The 22,846-nt window shown below is 50.0% G+C and overlaps 1 protein-coding gene across 2 annotated transcripts; it reads left to right on the forward strand.

Moving 5' to 3' along the window:
• Positions 1-1,005: 1,005 nt before the first annotated feature.
• On the forward strand, positions 1,006-22,540 carry ADA (adenosine deaminase). Of its 2 annotated transcripts, none has more exons than XM_074920099.1 (11): positions 1,006-1,080; positions 8,352-8,413; positions 11,676-11,798; positions 11,947-12,090; positions 12,939-13,054; positions 15,364-15,488; positions 17,387-17,458; positions 17,737-17,838; positions 18,600-18,667; positions 19,156-19,285; positions 20,553-22,540. In XM_074920099.1, exons 1-11 carry the CDS (start codon positions 1,045-1,047, stop codon positions 20,652-20,654), a joined length of 1,080 nt encoding a protein of 359 aa, XP_074776200.1. In that variant the 5' UTR covers positions 1,006-1,044; the 3' UTR covers positions 20,655-22,540. The 2 variants fall into 2 exon arrangements, with proteins under 2 accessions (XP_074776200.1, XP_074776201.1); XM_074920100.1 differs by lacking the exon at positions 1,006-1,080 and adding an exon at positions 6,875-6,987.
• The last annotated feature ends 306 nt before the right edge of the window (positions 22,541-22,846 follow it).

Consider the following 22,846-nt stretch of genomic DNA (forward strand, 5'->3'; position numbering starts at 1 on the left):
AAACTTTATTTTCCAACCATTTGTGGTAGTGTTCATGCCTACAGCCTCAAGTGCTTTCTCTGCTTACAGGCCAGCGCTAATGATGACAGTATTTTATGTATATATAGTGATTTTCATCTCCAAGGCTCCCTGCAGAAGGGGCCTGTGATCTGGGACTGCCTCACCTGGGCAGGTGAACTCCAGTCCTGCAGAACAAAGCTGTGCCCCCCCTCTCTGCAGTGATTTTGGAAACATCACCTGCCTGCTCAGTCCCCTCCAGGCAGCTCAGATCTCATCTCACCCAGGGCTGTGCCAGGACCCAAGGGCTGTTCCTCACGCTGGGGAGTGGTTCCACCTTGCAGACTGGCCTTTAGCTGAATTGGTGTGACTTTGTGGGACCTCCAAGACTGGAGTGCCTGCGAGCTCTGCTTTCTCCAGTAGTGGAGAAGCCACGCTCGGCAGGGAGGAGCAGGACTTTCTGCCCCACAGCCCCTCACAACGACACGGGCTGCCATGTGCATCACTCCTGGGAGAGGAATGCAGGAGGCAGAGGAGCCGTGTAAAACATGGGCAGGTCACTAAAAGTAAGAAATGAAACGCGGAGCATGGGTTTGCAGGAGCTGAAAGCAGGTGTGCGATGGACCAAACGAGTCCAAAAAGCCATCGGACAAAACAAGTGAGTAACCGAGCAGCAGCTTTGCGAGCAGGAAAGGGGGTAGGGATGGTCATTCCTAAGCTGAACAGTTAAGTCCCTTCTAGGTTTAAAAAAACAACTGTTGCACTGGCTTAAGCCTGCAGCGGAACGGGCGGCCCCGGGCCCGCTCCGCGAGCGGAGCTGCTGCTTCACCCTGCTCTGCTCCCCGTCCTCGCAGGACCGCGGCTCCGCCCGGGCTCTCGGCTCCGAAGGAAAGGCGGGCGGGGGGGCGTTACCGGGCGGGATGCCGGGGAGCGGGAGCGGCGGGGCCGGTGGGGAGCGGCGGGAGCGGCGGGAGCGGCGGGGCGGGGCGAGCCGGGCGGGGCGGGGCGGCGGGCGCGGAGCGGGCGCGGAGCGGCGGCGGCGGCGGCATGGAGCGGGGGCTGCGCGTCTTCGGGGACCCCAAGGTGAGGCGCCGGGCTGCGGAACGGGGCGCGCCCCGCTGCTGAGCGGCTGCGCCCCGGGGCCGGCAGCCGGGACGTGCCCCGGGGGCCCGGCGGCTGAGCCGGGAGGGGCGTCCCGGGGTCTCACTCGGCGGCTCCAGCCGGGGGCTGCGCTGCCCCGGCCCGGTGCTCCTCGCAGGACCTGCCCCGGGCATCCCGGACGTCCCGGCTCCCCGGTGCCGGAGCGGTGCTGGCCCCGGCTCCCCGGCCCCGGTTCCCCGGTGCTGGCCCCGGCTCCCCGCCGCCGGCCGCCCCAGCGCCCAGGCAGGGTCACCCCGCTGCTCCGCGCTGGAGATGCGCTGGTGGCCCGGCTGGGGAAGAGGCGAGCCCCGGAGGGCTCAGCACTCCAACCGTTGCCTTGGTCTGCTAAAACAAACGTTTTCTCTTGGGTTTTTCTGTTTTGGGGTCTGATTTTGTTGTTTTGTGGGTGTGTTTTTGGTTTTGGGTGGGGGGTTTTTTTGGTGTGTGTTTTTTTTTCTCTTAAACATTTAGTTCAATTATTCCTCAGACACCCAAGATACCACTTTGGTGACTGCTCTCAGAGGGTGCTCCAGTCGTTTGTTCTCACCATGTGGTGTAAAAATACATCTTAAGTATCATACAGTAACATGTTTGTTAATCAGATTACTAAAAAGTTGAAAAGGGACAAGATGAAACAGATGTGGTGAGTGATAACCCTTTATCTGATGGCACAGTGCCGCCTGTGCTGCAGGACAGCTCAGCTCCCGGGTTGTGGTCTGGCTATGCAGGTGGGTGGGGAGCAGGTTTTCTCTGCCTGGCTGCCTTTGGGCTCAGGAGCTGACTGCCAGGAGGGGTTGGAATAGAGGAGACCAAAAAAAGTGATGTGAAGGTCGTGATGGTCCTACTTTGGGCGACCCTGAGTGGTGCCAACTGCACGCAGCTTTCCCAGGGAAGAAGATTGCCTCCAAAATCCCAAAAGGTTGGGGTTTTTTTGCCCCTATTTGCATCCCTTACCACTCCCAAACCATTTATCTCTCAATTTGAGCTCACACCAGGAAAGTCTAGTGTACGTGGAAAAGACTGTATGCATGGGTCTGATTTGTGTTTCGTTCCATTACTACGTGAAGCTTCCTTCTGAGGAAAGGTGACTCATGCAACGATGGGCAAACCTTGATACCAAAATCAGGGAGCGTTGTCATCTACCAATGGTTAAAGCCTTTTTAAGGCTACTTCAGTTTTGGGAGATGCTGGCATTTCATCACCTCCACTAAGAACAAAAGCTGTTGGTAAACCCCGGTGATTTCAGACTTTTGATTGAGAGATGCAAGTTAAGTTCTTCTTTCACTTGTGCTTCTTCCTACTTTTCAAGTGCGTGGGATGGTGGGATGCTAAAGAGAGAGACCTAGGAAAAACCATGCAGGGTTTGGCTGCTAAGATCAGGCTTCTGTCGTCTGGTTGCCAGCAATTATGAGACTGGTTTTACTGAGTCAGGCAGTCCCTTTCAGTCCTGTGAACCTGCTAAGTCAGGCTTGGGAAAAAAAATGGGTCTGAAGGCAGTTAATGAACCCTATTCATTCCCCTGGACCCTCTGCCATTGGGAATGATCAGTTTTGTGTTTTAGAGATGTTTCTGGTAACTGAAGCAGCTTTGAGCCCCAGCTGAATGTGGGGCCGGGGCTGCCTCCGCGTTTTTTGGGAACTTGCTGACTCCCAATGACAGCAGCACATGAATAGGGAGCTGCTGGTGGCTGACTTTGAACCCTGCTTATTGTAGGCCATAAAAAACAGAATAGACTGCCATTCCTTGAACACCAACCATCAGCCTCTTCCCTCTTTGCTCCACAATCGGAGCAGAGACAGTGTCCTTGCTTGCTACTGGCTCTTCTCCCTTCAGGCCGGCCCCAGGTTGGGGGCTCTGGGACACACAGCTCTCTTCTCCTGTGGCTCCCCTGTGCCTTGAGCCATGCTGCAGGGAGCAGGATGGGAATGGGGGCTTCTAGGGTCAGGCTCACACCCTCCCAGCAGCTGGTGTAGCTCTGCTGTTGGATGCTTGTTTCCAAAATAAGCATCAGGTCATGTTGGGCAGGTGTTCTGCAAGCCCTCCTGGGACATGCTGTGTGTGTCACGGTGTTTCGGGGCCTGTCCCCATCCAAAGGGAAGCATTTATCACCGATGTGCCTGTCATACCCAGGAATTGGGAGAGATGGGCCAGAACTGGCTGTAGCTGCGTGTGTCCTGTCGATGGTGAGGAGAGCACCTGGTGACCAAACCCAGACGGCAGCAAAGGTGCCCTCCCCATTGCAGAGCACTGGCTGTACCCAGGGGGTTTGGGGGGGCATCCTGCCCTGCTCTCTGTAGCACTGCAGCCTCCCCCAGCTTGAGACAGACCTGCCCATCTGTGCCGAGCCCCTAGCACAGGTATTTGCACTGGGTGCACAACTTAAACACATTTTAAAAATAATTTTAAAATGTGATCCTTATTGTGGCAGTGCAAGTGCACAAGGGTATGCCAAGGGTATTTTCTTTGGCTCATCCACTTCTCACGCACAACCTGACCCTTGACTGGCTTGGCATGGGTCAAAGCCTGGTGCTGACGAGGCTGCACCGACCTCAGCTGTACCTCACGTAGTGATGTGCGCACTCATTCCCTCAGCAGTGCTCTGCAGGCACCTTCTCACATAACCTTCCCACATCCACTTGTCAAACACGATGGCAGTAAGAGGCTGTCTTGGTGCTGAAGGAAGGGCGAGGACTCTGTTATTGCTCCAGAGCGTTACCTCATTCCAGCCCCCTGCGGGAGGGTGACACACAGCCGCCGCCTGTTAACGGGTCCGGGAGCCTGGTACCGAGGGTGGTGGAGGTTGAGTAGTCGGTGCCAGGAGGGATGATACTAAAGGCTGCTCAGCATGAGAGCATCCTCCTCCGCCTCAGTGACAAAACCCCTGTATCATATGAATGCTTCTCTAGAAAACACAAATATTTCTTGCAATGGAGCAGTGTGTCGTGTGGGTCTTGTAGTCTCCCATGTTTCTCTTACAAAGGCTCAAGCCTTAAAGCATATGGCAGATTAGTCTCCAAAATGCCTCTGTGGGTGTCGTCAGGTTTGAGGATAATATTGTGCCTCTTCCACTTCACATCCCTCTTGATCCACTCTCACCTCTTGCTTCTAAATGAGCATTTGTTGTGAGTTTACGATGAGCGTAACTTTGCTCCTGATAGCATGCTTTCATAAAACCTGTATTTGAGGAACACAGTTCATTCTTTTTGCAGTGATTGGCATTCCTCTTATCTCCTGTTGAATTTTGCTCTCTATTAATGTTTTCCTGCCATGTGTATCTAACAGCTGACAAACGACAGCTGTAATTACTGTGGTTTTCAGTTATTAAGATCAATAGAGTGAACTTTAAATTATCACCTTTTAATGTGCTAATAAATAATCCTGGGCAAAGTCACTGCTAAGGGTTTCAAAATGATGCAACTTTAATGGCTGCCTGGATTATCTATTAACATCTGTTGGGAAACCATCAAAATAAAAGATGAGGTTGGGGTTACTTTTACCATGGTGTTAGGGCTGAGTTCATTGTATATATTTTTAAAAAGACCCTAAAACCACCTAATACAGAAATTCCCTCAAGTGCCTTAGCTTGGATGGTACTTTTTATGCCACATAATAAGTGAACTGAGCAGTTAACTGCTTTGACATGGTCTGCTGAGCGAACTGTGGAGTAATAGAGAAATTTTGTTGGGTTGACTGTAGCTGAAAATACTTTGAATGTTTGGTTAACTTTTTCCGCTTAATTTCACTAAATTGAAAATAATCAGACTTGATCTTTGAATGGAACAGACTTGTTTGCAGTACCTCATTTTGTGTTTGAAGTTATTTTTGAAGCTTATTAAGCTTTAGAGAAAACATTACAATATTTTCAGAAGAGAAAAGTTATGTCAGAGTCCTTAAAACTTATTTTTTAAAATCTGAACCAACTTCCTGATATCTGCACTAACAAGTCATGTGCCGTGGCCGAGCTACAACTTTTTGCATAAAAATGGAAAGCGCTCCGTTTGCTCTGACAGCCTTGGCTAGGGGTTGTCTGTGCTGAGGACACACAATTTACAGCCAGTTACATCTTTTGAACTCATTCCTCTGACTTTTGACAACTCTTTAGTGAAACTCAGAGATTTTACTGAATTTTACTTTGGGTTTTTGATGCCCTGGCCAGCGGTCAGTGAACGCGCTCTCAGCTGTGGAGGGACAGAAGGAGGGTTGAGGGGTGGCGGTTCTGAGGGTCCTCGCTGCAGCTGGGGGGAGAGCAGAGCTCCTGCTCCGGGAGAGCATTCGAGAGCTCTGCTGCTTTCTTGTTCTTTATCAGAACAAACGTTACCACATCCAGGTTTGCTGTGAGAAGGGAAGGCATTGCTGGTACCGCATGGCTGAAGGCTCCTCTCCAGTGCTGGTGTAGCCTGTGGTGCTGTTGGGCTCCTGGACCAAGTATTGAGATTCCTATTTAATCTGTCTGCACAGGCTTCCTCTCCAAATAAACTGGAGGGCTTGGGGTGGGAGACCACACGTGCGTGAACCTCTGTGTGCCAAGGAGCAGCGCCCTGGGAGAGGCACTGGGCTCCAGCGTTCACCTTATTTCTGCTTGCTCAGGCATCATCTCCTGGTACCGTGGTTCAGAGAAAACTCTTTCATCTTTATCTGGGTACTTTCCTTGGCTTAAAGCAAGGTCACGTTACCCACTTGTATCTGGAAAAGTCTTGTGCTTTGTTTACCCAAAACAAACACACCGGAAGGGAGCTGCAGCGTAATCTGCTGCAAGCAGCCTCCCGCGGACCTGGAAGCGTGCGGGGTTTGTGGGCAAGGCGCCTGCGGGAGCTGAGCTGCTCCGTTGTGCCTCTGCTGATTGCAGCCTTATCTAGGGCCAGCTCTTGGTGGAGACCCTTGTAGATAGACCTTTACTTCTTCACCTGAATGTCATTTGGTAATCTAAATAGCCTATATTAGCTCCCAGCTGCAGAAAACAACCCCCCACAAAGTTTTGGGTTGAGTAGTGTTGCACAACAGTCTCTTAGCACTTAGTTTAGGTCCCTCCAGACCCAAAGAAATGCATGGCAGTGGAGAAAGAGTCTGTTGCTGGTGTTGGAGAGGAACCTTGCTGCTTTACAAGCATCTCTCCAGCAGCAGTGGCAGAAGGAAGTGACTTGCCTGAGTAAAGCACACTACTGAATTGCTTTCTCATTGATGGAAGTGTCACGTTGGGATGTTCCTGCACAAAATGCTTGAGAAATGTTTGGGGTGAGAAGACCCTGGTAGGTTTTGTTTGTTTGGGTTTTATATCCAGCATGAGTGAGTTTCAAGCCCGTAACTCCATCAGAAGGTCAGGAGGGCTGTTGAAAACCTCAAGGAATGGAGCTTGCATGGTTTTGAAATAGGAATCAGAGCTCAGGAGTGGAAAGCATGCCAGGCGTCCACATCTGGCAGTGTAGACCATGTCCATAGTCTGTTATTTTATCTGCTGCTTCTCAGGACATTCAGTCCTCGTAAGTCAGATTGTGTAACTCGAGGCGGGAGGAAAGATCAGGTTTTGCCCTTTTAAAATCTTCATCCCTGTAGATTCAGATCATGTCTTAAGGGTAGGAGAAGTCACAGAGATATCTTTTTACAACCTGCTAGCAGGGGTGTCAGTGGGGATATTCATGACCCCTGGGCCAGCTGATTCCAATGGTGCAGGATCAGTAGCTGGAGCTGCCCTGAGCCTGGCACCCACATTTTGCATCTCACCAGTGCATGTTTCAGCGGTAGCTTCATGTCCATCCTGCGCAGGTGGCCTGAACCTGAGCACTGTCCCACCCCAGCCATGATGGCCTTTCGCAGTAGCAGCCATCCATGAAAACCCTCTCCATGGGCCAGAAGGTGGGTGTCTCTGCCTGCATGGCAGGCGCCTAGGGCTGCGGGAGGAGGTGGGGATGGGAGTGAGCTTGTGGGCATCAGTGCTTGTCGCAGAGATGGGCATTGCCAGCTCTGTACCGGGAACCAGGCCAGCGGCATTGAGCTCACTCACATAAGCTGCTCGCGGGTGCTTCAGAGGAGTGAAAGGTTCTTGAGGTGGACAATTACACATTGCCCTGCTTGTAGAGACTGCTTAATCATTTTTCTTCCAGCTCCTTGTAGTTATTGTTTGATATGTACCCTGACACCAGAAGGTTTGTGGGTTTTAATTAGTAACCCTGGGTGGTTGAGTTATCCATGCAAATATCCAGTCCTCTTCTGAATCCTACTCAGTTCTTACTCAGCGTCCTGCAGCAATCATCTACACAGGAAAATTTGCACAATGTTATAACTGATAAGAATTTTGTGTTAAGTTGCTTCTCTACAGTTTCATTAAAAAATAAAATTAAGTATGTATTTTGTAGGCTATTCCATTGCTTAAAAGAAGACCGTTTTGGAAATAAGAAGATCGAGCTGAAACATTTTATGGCTAATATTTTCCTTCCCAGTTCAACTTCGAAATTACATTTGTCATGTTCCTCCAAAAGGCCCAGCTGTCTAATGGAAAACGCTTGCTTTTGCTTTTCTGGGGCTCTTTCTCCAAAAGCCATTGTTTCAGCAATATTCAGGAAACAGGGTTTCAGAGTGAAGGGATCTGAGTTACTGTCCCATTTTTAATGAGTCAAAATTTAAGTGTTTTATTTGAAACCAGCTTGTTAGCTTTACAGGGCAGCTCTTGTTCTTTTTATTTTTTACAGCTCCTTGCACCGTGGGACTGACTCCATGTGTAGGATTAGAAAGCCTCTAAGCTCTGATAATACCAAGTAATTACCAATATATCAGGAGTTATTTCTTGGAAATGAGTCAAACTTTTTGTGTAATGACTCTTAGCAAATTAATTGATGCTTGGGTGTCTGTGAATTCAAGAAGGAGCAAGCTGGAAAGTGAAGGTGTCTGGGGTTTGCTTTTTTCACTTTTCCCAAACTCTAAACCATGCAAGCTGAATAAGGATAGGGAAATTCCTGAAAATTACTGGAAACAGAATACATTTCTAAAGATCTATTGAAAGCGTGAGCTGTAGCAGCAATAAGAAAATATTGAGATAATGCTTAGATATTGAAAAATAAACTTTAGAATGATGGTATTTTTAAAATGTTTTTGTGCTTCCTTGTCATGACTTTGTCCCCATAGTGGCTGCATTTATACCTGTGTTAGCACTGGCTGCTTATCTCCAGACTTTTGCTGCAGCTCTAAGAGTACCTCACTGATTTCTCTCTGTCTTATTGCAGGTGGAGCTTCATGTCCACCTGGATGGAGCAATTAGACCAGAAACAATCTTGCACTTTGGCAGGTGAGTTGTGGGGGGAAGGAAGTTCTGGGAGCTGCAGTTCAAAAGCATCATCCCTTCTGCTTGGCCAGTTCTCCAACAGAAGAGCTTGTGCTGGCAGGCTGGGAAAGCTCTCTCCCTTGCTGTGCCCGCAGCAAACCTGCTGGTGCTGGTGTCACCTCCGCACAGACGGCTCCTCTGGCGGCACTTCCAACACACAGTGCTGCAGCGGGGCTGTGCTGGTAGCAGGAGCCTGAGTGAGGTGGTCATCGGTCCTGCGAGCTGGGCAAGCAAAGAGGAGCCACCATGAGAAAAGTGCAGAAGGTGTCTCATAAACAGAGCTGTCTGCCTTTGAAGTGTACCCGGGAAGTGGCAGGGTCAGTGTATTCTCATGTCTTTTTCCACATTCCTACTTGCAAAAGCAAGTAAAATGAAACCAGGCTGGGAGTGTCTTCTTGGTGGTGGTGCCATACCGCAGTCTTGGGAGGAAAAACCAGCTTGGGTGCTCCTCCCTGCCCTGCTGCTCTTTGCCTTTGAACCCCAGGCTGGCTGCCTGGTGCCAGCAGTCAAGGAGTCCTGCTCATGTGAGGGTGACCCAGGAAAGCGCTTGGCAGTGACCTAGAGAGGGTGTTTTCTTGACAGAACCCACGTGCATCTTCTTGCTTCAGTGTAGCTTGTGTGGGAAGCACCAGGATGAATGATTAACTGGTGCAAGGACGTGGCTCCACAGGTGTAAGCAAAATAAACTTAAGACTTCTTCCAGCTGTCACTATTCAAAAAGCTAATAGAGACTAGCAGATATCCTTGGATCTGAAAGTGGCAAGCTTAAAGATTTCAGGAAACAGCTCTTACATACAACTCTGGTACTTTGGGGAGGAAATCAGTTCTGAGGAGGATGGGAAGTAGTTCTGGCATCCTGTGAGCCCAGCAGACTCCAAGGCAGTGCATTTCGAAGGAGAAAGTCTCCAAAGCAGCTTTTTCTGCAGGGGGCAGCCATACGTTTTGCAGTGTGGTCAGAGTAAAGAAGGTGGATCAGAGATATCCATCTCATTCATGGCAGGACATCGGTACGGTGAGCTGAGTCAGGCTTCCTGCTGGTTCTGCCCGTGCTGCTGGTGGGCTGCAGGGCTGGAATGAGTCCTGATGGATGGAAGAGTCGGTGCTGACTCTCTGGGCTGTGCTGGGTCCCGCTGCCAGCAAAGGACACATGCTGGTGTAGTGCCCCAGGAGGGTTGTAGGATCCCTGAGGCCCAGGAGGCACCAGCCATCTGAGGATCCTGTGCACCTCTCTTGCTTAGGACAGAAACTTTCGTTGCCCAAGTGCCCAGTTCCCTCTTATTTTTAAACAGCCCTGGCATCTTCTGGGGCTGCCAGCCCTTGGGTGCCATGCTTGGCTGGGGTGGAGCAAAGCTGTGCTATTCATGGGCTCTAAAACTAGTGCTCACACAAATGTAAAAGCAATGGGAGACTGTAGGGGACTGCCTTAATAACCTCACTCTGGACACAGAAAGCTGCTTGTGCTCTATTTTTAAAGGTAAAGAGCTGAAAATAAATTTGCTGACCACATACAAATAACCCAAAGCTGCCAGGATGCACAAGCCCCCTTGGGCAGTGGCTGAACTCATCCATTTTTAGAAACTTTGGTTCCAATTCTGTCAGGTCTGGCCCAGGCTTTGCATCCCCCCTGCCCAGCCAAAAGGTTTAGAGCTGTGGCAGACCCCTCATAGAACTGGGTGTCCCCAGGAGAGGTGCCCTCTCTGCAGGGGGATGGTGTGCGTGGTGCTGCCTGTGGCTGGAGGTAGCTCTGGGCACAAGCATGTTCTCCTGGGGCAGCTTTGCTGCGGGAAGGCTCCCAGATACCAGCTGGGTTGGAGGGGGCAGCAGCAGCTCCCAGAGCCACACTGGCAAGATCCACCATCCCCCCGCCCTCAGCCAGAGACCTGACCCCAGTGTCACTGCTCTGTGGGTCACCCCAAAGCACTATCGCTGCTGCCTGCGCGGAGGCAGTCCTTCGGAAAGCACATGAAAGAGGTCAGGGAAATGGCTTTGCTGTAGGAAACTTTTCCTGGGCAGGTGGAGGAAGACGCGGGCCAGTTCCTGGAGCAGAGACCAATGTGTCAGTGCCATGGAAAGAGCAAGGCAGGGGGGAAACCAGTGCTTTGGCAGTGGTGAACGTTCCTTGCCGAGTGCCAGCAGCTTAATCTGTGCAGATTGCCTGTGAAGGCTGAGAGTGGGGCTGGTTTCTTTCCTGCCTGAGCAGGGAATGAGCAGTGTTTACTGGGTCCAGGAGTGGAGTCTTTGGGCTGTTTCCGTGTGGGTTATTCATTGAGAGAGTTCCTGGCATCAGGACACTAAAGCTATCACTGATGTTTTGTCTCTATTGTCAGAAAGATCCATCAGTTGGCTGTAGTTCATCATGGCAGGAAAGAGGATTAAAAACAAATGTCTAGTTATTAGTCCTAATTTAGGTTGGCATGTGCAGGGTACCAGGATGTAGGGTGGGGATGGAAAAGCCTGCCTGGGAGGCGTGCAGCATCCTTGGCTGGCAGTCCCCTCGAGCCTGACTGTCACCCCACCAGGGACACCTCCACCCACCTGGGACTCCAGGCTCTCCAGGGAAAAGTGGCCTCTTCCCTCTGGGAATCATTTAGGTGGGCTTTACCATCTCTATCCCTTTGGTGAGAGCAGTTGTTGGGACTGCCATTTTCTCCTGCGTGGGAAGTGTCCCCCTCAGAGAAAACGCTACCATGATGTTGGGTTTGGGAACCAGCTCACTTGCGGGAGCTGCCAGCATTAAACCCATGAGCCATGACACTTCTGCGTGCATGATGGGGACGTCTCTACAAATTTTCAAGCCTCTGAGCCTGCATAAGTGGAAATTAACTTTTCTAAAGAATGTTGGCAGTTCTGCCATGAGAACTACGAGATGTCACGCCTAGGATAGTAAGAGGTATCCGCACCCCCTTTAGGTGAACTCCTTCTTAAGCTTAAAATGTGCTCTGGCTCTCTTCCTGCCAGATCAGTCTTTTGATTTGTTTGTGCTTTGCTTTGTTATGCTTGTATTTGGATTTGTTTGTGATTTGCTTGTATTTTGGATTGCCTTCCTCCCTGCTGAGATTCAGGGCTGCATCTGTGAGGAGATTTTGGAAGGACAACACGTGCTATATCTTTTCTGTGAAGAAATGGATGTTAATGCTGCCAGCTTGGGATGTGATTGCTGTATGAAATGGACTGGTTAAACATGTGATAGCCTTTGCTGTCAAATAACATGTGGCTTCATTTCCAGGAAAAGAGGGATTCATCTTCCTGGAAGCACTGTTGATGACCTCCTGAAGCATGTCAGCTACAAAACACCACTGACACTTACCCAGTTTCTAGAGAAGTTTAATCACTACATGCCTGCCATTGCGTAAGTACTGCACTTTTTGCTTCTTCCCCCTCAACATTGGCAGGACCTCTTGGCTAATGTTGTTCAGCCATGGTGGTCATCTCACCTGTCCCCAGTGTACCCTGAGGGTGATGAGTCCCAGTGATGGGTCCCACTGCTGTCCCTGCAGGGGTGACCGTGAGGCGGTGAGGAGGATTGCCTACGAACTTGTGGAAACGAAAGCCAAAGAAGGCATCATCTACGTGGAGGTCCGGTACAGCCCTCACCTCCTAGCCAACTGCTGCGTGGATCCCATCCCCTGGGGCCAAACCGAGTGAGTGATCCCGCCATGCCAGCAGCTGGTGGGTGGCCGGTCAGGCATGGAGAAGGCATGGCCCACACCGGTCAGCCAGCATGTGTTCAAAGTCTGGTTTAATCAAACCTTCTCTCTCCTCCAACACAGCAAGTGCCAGCATGCTTCCACCTCTCTTCCCCATCAATAAGATTTTCATTTTATAATCTGTGTGCTGCTGTGTTTTAACGCCCCTTGCTCTGGGCACCTAAGTCTGCATGTGTGGAGCAGCTGTGCTTGAACTTCTGGCTGAAGCCGTTCTCTGTGCGAGGAAAAGCAGTGTTCAGATGTGGATTGCCTGTCTGCAAAATGTGAATTTGAGCTGGCAGACGGTGGCAATGTTGGAGGGGACTGGCGATCTGATACCTTCTTTACATGTCATCCCTTCTGTGATGTGTGCCTCTGATTAAATCAGTGCTGGGCTCTGTAGCCCCTTGCAAAATGTGTTGTGATGGGCATTGAACCCCCATGCTTGCTCCTGCCTGGCTACAGGCAGTTATGTGCCCTAATGAGATTCTCTGGCAAAGAGCCGGTTCCTCTGCTCAGGCAGGATTGGCTTCCAGTTCCCCGAGGCTTTTCTAAATCTTACTATCATCTTTGCATGCTTTTGTGCCTGACATCTGATAAATCTGGGCATGGCATGGGTGTAAAAGGTGGTCTTCAGCTCTGGGCCATCTCGTCAGGCTCCTCGGCATGTTAAGGCGAGTGGGACCCCGGGCAGCCTGAGTTTTGCATGGGGTGTCCTGTGGGGGTGCTGGGCTGGGCCTGCGGCTCCTGCCTGCTCCCTGGCGGGTGTCCAGCCTCTTGCTGACAGCTTTTCTTCCCTGCAGGGGAGACCTCACTCCAGATGAAGTTGTTAACCTCGTAAATCAAGGACTACAGGATGGAGAAAGGGATTTCCGCATCAAAGCCAGGTCTATTCTATGCTGCATGCGCCATATGCCAAGTAATGTATTGCAGCTCCCCTGCTGCTCTGCTCCCCTTCCCTGACGCGTGGCGGGGGGTGACGTCCCCTGGGTTCAGGTCCCCGCAGAAATCCCCGGTCCCATGGCCCTGGGTCCAATGCAGGACCAGATGGTGCTGAGGAATATTTTTTTCTTGGTGGGGTCCTCTGTTCCCTTCACTATGGGGTAAGGGTCTGCTGGATGCGAGAGTGGGGGTCTGTGGGTCCATCCAGTGCCCGAAAGGGTTTGCTAGAGAGACAAAATGGGCTCTTCTGTCCTCTCTCACAGAGGTGTGACTTCTGCTTATACTTCGCTCCCTGCCCAATGGCTGGAGACCTCCTTGGGCCAGTTGCAGCTGTTGCCATAGTGTGAGGTTTCATCTGCCACGACTGTCTGGTGGGCCTGAGAGCGAGCGGTCACAGGAGGAGGGCTGGGTGTGAGATCTCACACTTGCCCTGCTTGTGGTCATGCTGCTACAGCAGCACACGCCTTCGTTAGTCTGGGCCATGGGTCAGCCAGAGAATCCACTGACTGCAGTCTCTGCCGGTTTAAGCTGAAAACACACGTAAAATATACTTAAGTCACACATATAATAAAAAGATAAATAAAATCAGCAGCTCTGAATTTTGTCAGTAACAGGTGCTGTTCTGGTCATAACTCAGAATAGGAAGAAAACCCCATTTCCAGTGTTTCATTGGGCTGCTGAGTTCTGTGAGCATCTTCCTCTAGGGAACCATGCAGTCAGAGCGAGGTTGTGTGACAGTAGCTGTTCTGTGTGAAGACTTTGTTATGAATATCTTCATCCCTCTCAACAGTTTTATGTATGCTTAGTAGGGTAGATGGTAGGAAGATTTGTGCTAACGAGTACACAGTTAATTTGTGTCTAGAAATGTGAACAATTATGTTATTGGAAACTGGGAGATTTGAGAGTGGGTTTTTTTCCTGCCTGCACAATCAACCCCAAACAATACTTTGAAAACATGACCCTTAAATTTTTGGTTTCTAGGAAAAAACTTTTTTCTTAGTAGAAACTGGAAAGCTGTGAGGCAGTCACACTTGTCTGCAATTACAGTCCCTGCCAATGCACAAGCAGTAAAGGTGGTGGGAGCACGCGAGGGCACATGCAGTGTGTGCTTGCACAGCAGGAGGGATTGCTCGTGCAAACAACCCAGTTGGCGTTCACAGTGTCCCAGGGCACCAACTCTTACCCAGAGCCAGTGATGCACCCAATACAAGAGTCGTTAGCACTGCTAGCACTGCATTCGGGATGTGCTGCACAGTGAGAAGCCACCCTGTAATTTATGAACTGTTGAGAGAAAGGCAGAGATGCCAGCCAGAACTACCTCATATTAAACGTTAATAAAATAATGGCTCTAACCCAATGAGTTAGAAACTGATGAAAAAAGAAAATGAAATTGCACACGTTTTCTTAGGTGTTCATATGATTTTGGGATCATATCATATCATAACAGCAGGTAGCTGTTAAGTATTAACACTACCGTTTATTTCTTGGCCTTTTTTCTAAGGGTAAGCTGGTAGATGCATGTCCTTTCTCAGAGGTTATCCTCTATCCTCATCAGAGATAGCACTGAAGTAGTTGCTAACCACTTGTTACTCTCTTTCTCACTGATGCCAATAAGATAACATTTTGTGAGTGTTTAAGGTCAGCCTTCCAGGAGGCAGACCAGCTCCTTCCCACTGGGAGCAGCATCTATCATCTTGTCTGGGGGAGTTGAGCATCATCTGTAGCAGGGGAGGGCTGACTGTCATACAGGGGCCCTGCAGAGACACCCCCCCAGCCCAAACCTCTTCATGACACAGCACAGCCAACGTTTCCCCCTTGCCCAGTCTGGGATGGGGTGATATCTCAGGATCAGGCCGAAGGATCTGAGGGATTTCTCCCATGCACCATGTTACAGCACTGGGGCTGTGCAATTCAGTTTACCTTGGGCCAACTGCAGCAAGCACTACCGTGTTTGATTTCTTTTGTTTCTTTTATTTTTATCTTTTTCTTTTTTTCCCTTGCTGAAAGTGAGCAGAAAAATATGATGAGAGCAGCTTTATAGATGGTAAATGCATTTGATTTCCCTTTGATTGATGATGGACTAATGAGTTGGCAGCTTCTATTTGCCTGAAGATGGCAGACCTCTCTAGGGGTTTGTTAGCTTTCTTTTTGAGTGTCAAAGTTTAGGAAAGACCAAAGAAAATAGCTCTAGCCTTCTAGTTATGTGACCAGTATTTGTTTAGAATAATGATGAAGGTGTGACTCTTACCAGTGCTTTCTCCTGAACTCTGATGCTGTCTCTTCCAGGCTGGTCTCCAGAGGTGGTGGAGCTCTGCAAGAAGTATCGGAACAACTCTGTGGTGGCCATCGACCTGGCTGGGGATGAGTCCCTAAAGGTGGAGAATTCCTCTGAGCATAAGAAGGCTTATGAGGTTTGTTTAATAAGCTTCTTAAAAGAAATTACAAAAATAACATATATTGAGGGGACATGCGTATGTTATTCAGACTGCAAACGGCTGGGACAGCTTAAAAATTCGTTGCAGCCATTAAAAACATTCTGTTAATAGCAAAAGTATTTGTTTATATTTCCGAACTGATTAATGGCAGGCATCATTGCTTAAGCATGGACTTGGAACTGGAGCTCGGCGTGCTGTCCCACAGCACTAACACGAGTGACAGAGAGCCTGTGTCCCCCCCGGCAGCACCCCACTGCTGTCGGCTGGGGTCTGCTCCTGGGCGTCTGTGAAACCACAGCCGAGCGTGGAAGAGACTGGCCTTTCCAGTCTGGCAGAAATCACCGGAGAAGAGAGAAGCAGCTGCATGGTTTGAAGTGCTTATATCTGATCATCTCAAATGCAAACACTGGAATGTCTTCGGGAGCCTGGTCCAAGACTCACACTAGACCTCAGCACTTTGCAGCGGCTCAGAGGGAAAGCTCTGTGCCTCACTCCTCTTTGCTGGTGGGATTTTGGGGTTGTTTGTCCCCTGCATCAGTGTGAGAGGAGGCTGGGCACCATCACTGCCAAAAAGGACGGTGCTCTGCAAGCAGCACTCAGGGCTGAAACAATACCGGACTTTCTTGGGGTCTTTGCCCCTGTCAGTGAGAGCTGACACAAGGTCTGCCTGCGCTGCTGTGCAGGATGAACTGAGTGGTTATAAACTGGGATGTGAGCACGGGGTTTTATTAATCAATGAGCAGGCATGTCTCATCCTGCCCTGGTGTGCCAGCAGTACCCAGGTCCAGACTCCTCCACCTGAAGGATGCATCTTATCTCTGTGCCAGGGACTTGCTCAGGCTCTGAGATGCTGAAGCAAACCCCACTCCTGATATTTGCCCCTCTTGGTCTGCGTGGCAGGGAAGTGTGTCCCCATAAATACCACTGTTGTTTGTCTTCATCCCATGTAGAAACAAGTGGAAGATTTCAGTGCTGGTATGACTTTCTCTTTCTTCTTGGTCTGGTACTAGGGCCAGAGGGATTTTCTTATTTTTAAAAATGTAAACAAATTAGCTGTTTGGGAAAAATCAGCACTCAGACATAGGGAGCACAGAGTGCCTTTCAGATCGAAGCACACAGGGCTCTTCTGTAGATGTTCCAGTCAGGACCTGGGATTGCAGCACATGAGAAGCTGAGAATTAAGTAACTGTACAAAAATCCTGAGTGAAAAGCCCTGAAGGAGTGCTTGGGAAGAGTGTCTGCTGCAAGATAGGGCTTGCAGCCTGCCCGCTGCCACCAGCTGTGTGGCCCTTCTCCACCAAGGCAGGAGCCAGGCTTCCCTCAGGGCTGTGCAGCTTCCCAAAGGTGGTCACCCTGGCAAGGGGGATGGCTGTGGAGAGAATCTCAAAATGCCCCCAAAGCTGAACCCACAGAGTCCTCGAAGCTCCTTACAGGAGGGAGGCACTTGGTGTCTGAGCGTGGATTCATCTTTGCCCTGGGGGCTTTTAAACTTTCCCACTTGGCTGCAGCCAGCCAAAAAGGTAGGAATTTCAAAGACAGGAACTACTGCAAGGTTCATGCAGAAGGGCAAGGGCGTGGAGGAAAGAGAGCTTCAAGCTTGCTGCTGTCTGGAGAGGAGACGGTGGTGAGCTCACCCAGTATTAAAAGATCCTGAGGAGTCTGGCTGGGCTCCAGGGGAAGGTAACCAGGCTTTCTGAGTTTCTCTGTGTCTGGCATTACCGGGACACGCTCTCTTGGGGTGCAGGGCTCTTGACTTGGGGGCTCCTTGCACAGACCCCTGTTGCTTGCTGTGCCCCATGAGCAGTGCCAGCCCAGGGGTTTGCTGACCTTGCTGTGGGTGATGGGACAGAAGCATGTCCTCCCTTGCTTTGCAGGAAGCTGAAAGATGTGGGATTCATCGTACTGTCCATGCTGGGGAGGCCGGCCCGCCTGCCATGATCAAGGAGGTATGAGGAGCTCCTGGCTTGGGGCAAAGAGGGGCAGGGGTGGGAAGTGCCCCTGCATCCCCTGCACTGGGCAGAGAGGAGCCTAAGTCCTCTCTGTATTCATGACAGAGCAAACATCAGGGACCCAGGCAGAGATCTGTCCCCAGCGGCTCAGAGAAGGACCTCCCCAGAGCTGGCTCGGTGGGGCAGGCTGCACCCGTGGTGGGGCAGGGGTCTCTGGGCAGGCAGGAAAAAAGCTGGTGCTCGGAGGCTGTATGTGGTTTTCCTGTTCTCTCTAGGCAGTTTATCTCCTGAAGGCTGAGCGCATTGGCCATGGCTATCATGTCCTGGATGACCCTGAGCTCTACAAGGAGCTGTTGAGAGCAAAGATGCATTTTGAGGTAAGGGTGTCTGATGGGAGGTGACGGCGAGGCAGCTGGTGTCTGAGTGGAAAATTTGCTCTCGCTTGGGCTGTGCTACAGCCAGGGACACGACCTGACAGCCTGGGACATGACCTGACACCCGAGTGCTCACCACGTGTTTGGGAACATTGCCATTGAACCTGGATGCCCAAACGCCCCCAGCAAAAGCAGTGGAGAGACTTGGCTGTTTGCTGGGGTCTTTGCTGAGAGGGGCACTGGGGCACACAGCTGCTTGCTTGGTGTGTAGCAGAGAGAAATGGATTCTGGTCTGAGGATAAATTTTGGAGGGCTTTTTCACTCATTTACATACCTTAAGCCTGCAGGCTTCTCCTGCCACAAAGCAGGCTGCTGTACCAGAGCCTGGCTGGGTGGAGGGTGGAAGTGCCTGGGAGTTACTGTGCATGGGCAGATATTCTTGTCTTTTCCCCAACTAATATATGGAATATATATGTATATACTTAATGCCAGTGGTTTCTTAGCTGTAGCTGACACATGAAGGGTGGCTGACTGGCCATGGGAAATATCCCACTGGCTCCTGCTGCTGCCATACAGGGTGTGAGCTCTTCACATCCATCTCCTGGGACATGCACTGGTCCATTAGAGTAGTACTGAGGGGTAGCTATGAACAAAGGCCTAAACCTCTATCTGGTTTTACCAGCGTGCTTAGCTACCTGTGTACACATCTGGTGTTCAGATCTGTGTGGTTGATTCTGGTTTTTGTGTTTAACTCCCCCAAACAGGTCTGCCCTTGGTCCAGTTATCTCACTGGAGCATGTCTTCCAGACTTTGGGAAACACCCAGTAGCACAGTAAGACTTCTCAATTATCTGCAATCTTAAATAACCAAGATCTGAGTTGAATATCGCTGCTTTATGGCTTTAGAAAGGTAACGCACATCTAACCACTTGGGAAGATGTGATACCTCCTCACCCTTTGACACAGAGGGGCCTGGTGTGGCTGGAGGGGGTGCAGGTCCCTTGGGGATGCTGCCCCATCCCTCCTGCCCCAGCTCTGAGGTGTGGGGCATGAGATGCTGTGCTCTGGTCACTAGCCCTAGTTTGTGGCTGAGAGCTGATGTTGCTGAGCCTCTAAGACATGCCCTGCTCCTCTCTCCACCCAAGAAGCAGCTCGGTGGGGAGCAGTGGTGAGAAAAGCCAAGTCCTATGTTTGAGCCCAGCAACACAAACTGCAGGGAGAGCTGCAAGGTCTTTGCTTTTACTGCATTTTACCCTGAGAAGTGCATGACCAGTGCAGCATCCAGTGTTTTACCTACCGGTTCAACCTGATTTCCTTACAGATTTCGGAAGGATGGAGCTAACTATTCTATAAACACGGATGACCCCCTCATCTTTAACTCCAATATTGACAAGGATTACAGCATAGTGAAGGACTACATGGGCTTCACTGAAGAGGAGTTCAAGAGAGTGGTAAGTTGGCATCGGTGCTCTGCTCACGTGCGGGGTGCAGCCCAGAACAACCTGCTGCTTTTCTTCATAAGCTGAAGAGTTGTCAGTGGAAATCAGAAAATCCTGCCCTGGCCTTGTAAGCATGAACGAGGCTGAGGGTGGCTGCTGAGCTGGCTGGGGGAGATGTGGGGAGCATGGGGGTGTGAGTGCAGGGTGGGCTCTGCATCACTTGGGCTGACTGCTTGGGCTTTATGGGGAACAGGTCAGGGTGGAAATTGTCCACTGACGTCCTCACAGGAGGTCTTAGCAGGAAGGAAGGAAGATGCCTGTTGCTTTTATTTCTGGATTTGGAGTTGCAGGAAGGTTGTTTCAAGGCCTGGCCCAGAAATTAGCAACATTCAGCGGGTATGAAAGCGCTTGTGGTTTTTGCAGGTACAACGTGAGTATGCGACTACTGAGCTGGAAACAAAGTGACTGGTGGCTTTGGTTTTGGCACACACAGTCATTTATGTGTCTTGATTACATCCCCGATTTTCTAATTATTCACCCAAGACAGAAAGACAGGATAACTCTTGGGAGTTTGACATCTGGTTACCAAGCGAACCTTTTCTGGTTTGCATTTAGAGTCATGCTCAGCACTTTCACCTACATGTCTCTCAAGATACCTGCTTGTTTGGGAAGTGCAGGATACACTTTACAAGAGAGTATCAGTCCTGCTCTCAGCTCAGCGTGGAGGAACAAGTCCGTTTCTCCTACAGACATCACTCTCTGGGTTTGGAAGGGGGAGAAAGGATGGCTCTGAGCTCTGTGATCCCAAATCCACAGCTGCTCTGCTGCCAGCTGTCCTCTCCTGCTCTTGCAAAAGCCTGGCGGTTCCTGTGTAATAGAAGAAAAGTCCCTGCACAAGACGGACAAGCAGGGTACACGGCACAGCCAGGCTGTGTCTCAGCAGTCGTGTGTCAGGCCGCAACTACCACTGTGCTGGGAGAGGCCCGTGTCCAAAGGGGAGCCAGGAGTGTACGGAGAGGTCTAAAGTACCTATCCTAGAAAGACCAAATTTAAAGACCTTTGCTTTGTGCCTGCCTCATTCCTCTTGGGACTGTTGCTAGTGGTGGGTAGAGCAGTTGCCCTGTAAAATAAGGCTGTGGAAATGAATCTCGGAGTGGCAAAACTATACACTCTCCCTTGCCTCTTGCTGCTCAGAGCCAGATGTTGGGATGTGCACAACGACATGTTCATGTCTGATGTATCTTAATGTCTCCCTTGTGTTCCCCCTCTGTCTCCCCAGAACATCAATGCAGCTCAGTCCAGCTTCTTACCTGAGAAGGAGAAGCAGGAGCTGCTCAACACACTGTATGAAGCCTATGGGATGGTCCCCAACGCATCGTGACCCATCCATGTGAGCCAACGTGGAGTGGTGGCCCTTCTTCATGCGTGCCTGACTCTCCTCTGGGCTAGTGGGAGCACTGGAGAAGGTGCCCAGAGTCGGTCTCTATTACTAGCTAAGCAAAATCAGGCTATCACATAAACCTACCTATCACTCCCGCAAACTTTCTCCCAAATGGATATCCAACTTCCTATCAAGCTGTTGTGCAAGCAGACAAACTGCCTCCTGGCCTGACTCCTCCACCTGCCAGTCTTTCTGTACCACAGATGCAAACAGAACCTCCCCTGCCTTTTTTTTTCCCCCTTCTTCCTCTGCTTTATCTGTTCTGCCCCACTGACCTGCCTAGCCCTTAGCTGCAGTGCAGAAATAACCACCTTTAACTGTGACTGTAGCCTGGGTTAGTCTTCACCTTTCTAGGAAGAAGGTATGTTAGTGCTGACAGATTGAGCAGGCGCTTCAGAAACGGAGGCCTTATTCCCATTCGTGTGGGTAAGAGGGTTCGGCCACAGCTATATTTACCCAGGGTTAGTCTTGTGCTAACACAGCAGGAACAAGAACCAGCTGGAAACTGGTGCTCCTGCCCATACACAAGTCTGAAGGGCATTTAAAAAAAAAAAACAACAACAACTTTTTTGGCATAGTTTCTTGGATGAGGACTCCTGTGTATCAGCCTCCCAATGTCACTGCCACAGAAGTACTGACCTTGGGCTCAGGCTCCAGCTGTGCTGACAGCTGGCCACAACCATGCCTACACATGCATAGAAAGTTGGAATATATTTTTACCATTCTGGGCCACAATCTGCCTTCTGGGACTTTTCCTGGTTTTGTACTCATCCTGGAGAATTCCTGTAAACTGCAGTTTGCTCTTCCTCTGTCTTTATTTAGGACTTGGAAAAAACATGATTGATTGCCCGTTTTAACCATTCTGCCCTATTCCTGACTTGACATAATCCTTAGGTACCATTAAAACTAAGTAAACTAGTAAGCTAGGGCCCAGTGTCACATATTGACTCAGGTCCCATCTGAATTGTTTCTCTTACTCAACCACAACACTGGCTAGAAGTCAGATCTTCAGTTTGGTGGAGAATTTATACAGAAATATTCACCAAAATTCCTAAGCGATTTTGGTGTATTATAGTATTTTTACTTCATATGCAATAGAGCTGTGCAACCAGAGGAGAGACCATTATTTTCTTATGTGAGTGTGTGGTGTGCTTTAGCATCCCAAGTGTCTGCCAAGATGCTTACTCCAAAGATACTGTACCAAAAAGTTGCCTTTGACAAGGGGCCGTGGTTACCATTACCGTGAACTGTGTGAGACTGGTCCAGTCTCAGCCAGCAGTGACCACGTGCTGGGAGCATTTCCATTCTTTTGGGGTTCCATATTTGTTTTCTGAGTAAAATACTCATCTCTGAAGTACATGGTGCATATATACACACACATACATGTGTATAGCTAGATAGATGGATATGGGAGTTTATTTCTTACTTTTATAAAGCAAATGATAAAACATCACTTTTAAGTACATAATTGCGGTAAGAACCAGGCTTTTTTGGGTAATTTTTCTGCAAAAATTCTTTTTGAAGAAGAGTTGCTTGTTTGGATTCTGGACAGTTGATTGTTAATCCTGTTTAATAAAATAACAAATTTATATTAAAAGATAAATCCTCTTGCCTTTCTGTTCAAGGGTGACTGTTAGGAACCATGGTCTGGGGTCCACAACATGAGCCATCGCACCCCTGGTGGAGCATCAGGGTTAATTGGTAGGTGTGGTGGGGACTTTGGCAGCCTCATCCCTGCCGCCTTCTGCTGCCAGGTCAGAGCACTTCGACAGCCAGAGGGAAGGTACCCCTGCTCCCTTGCTAGACAGGCAAGTTGGATTTATGGATGCAGGTTTTTCCAACCTCACGTGTCTTTTTCCCTTCAGTAATCAAAGGGACGTGTATCACTGCCAGAAGCAGCAGCGCCATCGCTGTGTACTCTCACTTTTTCTTGCATGTATAAGAAATAGCTAACAGGTTTTTTTTCCCATGTCCTGAGTTTTGCACAGTCGGTTGATGCTAAGAGCCAGCAGTGGCGCAGCCTGTGTTGGACAGCTCTGTCAGCTTGGGCAGGGGAGTGTTTGCTGAAAGACTTTCCGATCATTTAGTGCTCAGAGTTTCGGGAGGTCTGGCATGCCACTGTGTTCAACTGA

This window comes from Athene noctua, chromosome 16 (genome assembly GCF_965140245.1).
Source record: "Athene noctua chromosome 16, bAthNoc1.hap1.1, whole genome shotgun sequence".
NCBI classification, from domain to species: domain Eukaryota; kingdom Metazoa; phylum Chordata; class Aves; order Strigiformes; family Strigidae; genus Athene; species Athene noctua.